This window comes from Triticum aestivum, chromosome 1D (genome assembly GCF_018294505.1).
Source record: "Triticum aestivum cultivar Chinese Spring chromosome 1D, IWGSC CS RefSeq v2.1, whole genome shotgun sequence".
Taxonomy (NCBI): Eukaryota; Viridiplantae; Streptophyta; class Magnoliopsida; order Poales; family Poaceae; genus Triticum; species Triticum aestivum.
Window position 1 is genome coordinate 6,894,615 of NC_057796.1, and position 4,252 is coordinate 6,898,866.

General features: G+C 46.6%; 1 protein-coding gene across 1 annotated transcript; it reads right to left on the reverse strand.

Moving 5' to 3' along the window:
- Positions 1-813: 813 nt before the first annotated feature.
- Positions 814-3,763, reverse strand: LOC123162243 (putative F-box protein At2g16220). Its single transcript, XM_044580022.1, has 3 exons — positions 3,630-3,763; positions 2,250-3,554; positions 814-1,033 (listed from the first exon to the last, which is right to left on the reverse strand). Exon 2 carries the CDS (start codon positions 3,540-3,542, stop codon positions 2,298-2,300), a length of 1,245 nt encoding a protein of 414 aa, XP_044435957.1. The 5' UTR covers positions 3,543-3,554; positions 3,630-3,763; the 3' UTR covers positions 814-1,033; positions 2,250-2,297.
- Between the last annotated feature and the right edge of the window lie 489 nt (positions 3,764-4,252).

Below are 4,252 nucleotides of genomic sequence, written 5' to 3' on the forward strand. Positions count from 1 at the left end.
TGTGCTGTAACAAAAATATATCTCTTGTCAAGTACCAACTCTTTCGTCTCCTGTTATTATGCATCTATTGTATTAACTTTGCACTGGATGTTATCTTTGCAGCAGGATCATGATGATTGAATGCCTAATGTTGGAAAACAATTCATTCTTGTTGTACATCTCTATGTGCTGCTTCCTCTCTAGCTGTAGCTGTTGTGCTCGGCTTATTCTTTCATTGTGTATGGTCCAGATTATATATATAGTCGAGAAGCTTGACAACGACGTTAGCATGGAGCTCTGTGGTTCTACTCGGGCCACGACACGCTTGAGACAAGACGAGATGGTTGGCTGCTCGCCCATCTTCTCCTCACGCCGGATCTGGAGCAGCATCACATCCAAATATCTCGGCCCCAACTAGCTCGACGAGGAGGAGAGTAAGTTCCTAGACCCCCTCCATGGCTAGTTCTCTAATCTTTACCCTAATAGCCAGAATTTTGTTCTTTGGCCAAGAGAACTGAACAGATGTTTGAGTCTGAGCCGTCTCTTTTTTCTTCTTGTCCAAAAGACAATCCCAGCCTTGCTATACATTTCTTCTTGTTAATGGTGAAGAATTACCCCCCCCCCCCCCCCCCCCCCCCCCCCCCCCCCCCCCCGCGCATGCCGGAGCTTTCACCCCCAATTTCATTTCATTGAAACGAAACTGGTAAAAACAAGTGCCAGCCCACAAGAATGCATGCATCAGTCCAGAACAACAAAGAAATAGGTCACCGAGGCAAGCGCCCATAGCACGGCGCTCACCAGCTCAAAGATGAGATAGCCAGACTCCAAGAAAAATCACAAATAAATGGTATTATGAAACATGACCTAACAAGCTACGATAAGATAAAGGCAACGACAATCTATCAAACATATGTCATGCAGCAGCATCACACTCCAATCCTGTTGCCAGCCATAGGTCTATAGGAGCCCATCCCCTGCTCACATGGAAGAAGTCCACAACTGTCTCTTAGCGAGCTGAGACGCCACAGTTTGACATACAGTGTCCTTGTTCTCTCTGCAAATTAGACCAATATAACAACCAATTAGCAGTTTGATAGACAATCACACTAGGATCACGCTAGGTAAACACGTAAGTGAGCATAAAGCTTTCTAAGATCCCAATTATTAGTAACATTTTTAAGGATTCTAAAAATAACATTGGCACAGCAGATAGGCCCGTACTGCTGTAAACTATTTGCACCAGCACATTTAGGTAACCCATAATTGAACCTAGCTAAATCCAATTTGTTATCATAGAAATCCTGAAAGAGAACTAAAAGATCACCCCTTAATAAGTCCCACCAAGTGCTGATAAAACTCTGTTGCTAGCAGTGTTATGTTTCATACTGTAAACAGACACTCTAATTTCTTCTAGAGTAAAATTTCTATCCAACAACTCTTTGTCTAAATCATTTAAAACAGATTGCATATCAATATCCAAGGTAATATTCTTTAGACATTCAGAAGGACCAAACAAATTCTTATGAAAGGAAGTGGCATATATATATAATAAAAGGTCTTTATCCCCCTGCACCAGATTCTCATTACTTCCTAAACAAAGGATTTCCTTTTTCTTTCTACTGGTAGCCTTAGGCATATAATAAGAAGTGAGAGCATCCCCTTCTAACAATTCATTAATGGTGAATATGTGGTCGAAATTATCATGAATAAATTATGCTATTTTTACTGTCCTTTTTGAATGGAGATCAGTTTTCCCAATACAGGTCAGCTTCAACCTGTCAAACCCCCTGTGCAAAATTCTTATGAATATTTCTTCTGAAAGTTTAAAGTGATATGATAAATTTTGGCTCGCAAAAAGGACTATCCCAGCACCTTTTATACCACTATACTTGAAGAACAGCCCTACACGGTAACCGTTAGTTTATCACCTGAAGAATAAGTGAAACAAACCAAATGCACATATGCACCGAAGCAAGAAAACTTCTCAGCAAAGTTTGCATTATGCACTTATTTCATGACCTTGTCTGCTGCATAAGACCGAATTCATCTACGAAACAAGACTGAATTCGTAAGCATCAGCAAACATATAATAACTAAAAAGGAACAAAACAAAGTTCACAAGTAGCACTCACTAATACTAGGATTCAGTACAACCGCAATCACGACATGCAATGGCCAAGAAAGCTGGATAACAGTAGTATAATTTAGCCCCACGGAACAAAGTGAGTAACACAATTCAAGAAGATTAAGAAGTGCAGGTGTACACATACATGATTATTCCATTGACAAGAGTAAGCCCAAGCACAAAGCGAACTGAATTAGTGCCCATCTGCATCTGGTAGTGGCTCCGATGAGAAGAGAGGAACATAAGGCAGATACGGCGCTACACTGCTTTTCTCGAGATGGAGAACACAAGAGAGTTGGCGACGCCGCATGTCCCACGACACCAATGAAGCCTTTTCGCCCTCCCAAATACCCTTGCTGACAAAGAAGAAGGTGTCGTGATCGGGATGGAACCCAACCAGCCGGTAGTCCACCTCATTTAGGTTCAGCACCTTATCGATTCTGAAACTATGCTTCAGGGCCCATTGCTGTTTATCATAATCCTCAAGGCACCAGATAGCTACCTCTTCAGCCATGTTGAGTGAACCCTCATCGTCGTCAACACCGACAGTGAGAGGAGCTGGAGATATAGCAGCATAGTGCAGGCACCCCTGTGACCACCCAACTATACCATAATCCCGGCCGCGTGGCACGGAGATTGTCTTCCACTCCTTGCCCTCCATGTCCAAGGCCACCAACACAGTCTGGTCTTCCCAATTGTTGCTGTCTGCAGCCACAAGCAGGTTGCCCACAACGTGCAGCATACCTCCAACCAGGACACTTTGACCTACCATTACAACATCCTCAACCAATCCAGTATCACTCTGGCACCAGGCCCCGGTTCTGGACGAGTAGATGCTCACTCCTGTGATGCTCAAGTTGTCGGTGCGCTCGAAATCAAAAACGTGGAAATGGGATGGGACTGCTGGGTCGAAAGCCAGATGGAACTGCTGGTAATAGCGGCATGTGTTTGGCCGCGGGCGAGGGGGCAGCTCCGTCCACCTCTGGGTGGCGGGATTGCAGACGACGAAACGGACGGTTCCCTCCTCCGGTTCGTAGGAGCAGAGGAGGAGGCCATTGCAGGCGCGCACCAGCCCGAAGTCCCTGTACTCCGTATGTGGCAGGAACGTGAGTGAAGGGTCGAGATCAAGACCGTCGGCCTCGGCCGAGAGGCCGGCCAGGTGGTAGCGATAGCCGCCGGCACCGGTAATGTTGGTGTAGAGGACGCCGGCGAGGGTCTGGGGCAGCTTCTTGCGGTGGGCGGGGTGGGCGATGAGGTCGCGCCAGGGCTTAGAGACGCACTTGAAACGGCAGACGGACCTGAAGGGGAGCCGGGACAGGATCTCTACGATGAGGTCGTCGGTGAGTCGACTGGCCGCCGCCGCCGCCTCCTCCTCCGCAAGAGAGTTGTCCGGCCTCAACAACTCCTTCCCAGATATCTCCTCCTCCTCCATGGCCATGGGGCGGCGGAACTGCAAATCGAGCGAGACAATCACCAAACTGGGTGAGCTCCGGCGAAGAGGAAGAACTCGGGCGAGGAGGGCTACCTGCAGGGCGTTGCTGGTGTCGGGGTGGGCGACGGGATAGGGCGTCGGGGGAGAGGTGCGGCGGGGATGATGGGCGGCCGGCCGGCCGGCGACGGGGTGCGGTGCAGCCGGGTTTGGCGGCGCTAGGGTTACAGCGCGACTGAACAAGTACGTTTTGCAGTGGCAATCAGCCGTAATTTCGCCCAGCCTTAGCACGCGTGGGCCGCGCGGCCCAGTAGCTCTAGTTCGATCGCCCACTAGTGGCTTCGCTCGTTTCTCATGTCTTTCCACTCGTGTTTTTGCTCTTGCTGCTCTACTGGTTCAGCAAAAAAAATAAACAGCTACAAACTTCTTAAAAATTATAAAAAATGGTGGAATAAAATATATATATATATATATATATATATGAAAAATGTTCATGCATTTGAAAAATGTTTGAGAATTTTAAAATGCTCACGGTAATTCTTAGTTGCCTTTTTTTGTAAAAAAATTGTGATCATCTTAAATTGCGAACCAGTAAGCCTAAAAATAAATTGTTTGATGTCAAGCAATAAAATGTTACTGTATATTTTTTATAAGTTAAGCACGGAGTGAGTTGGTGAGGGGAGTTCGATGATGGCCCACATATATACAAAAGTGGTTCG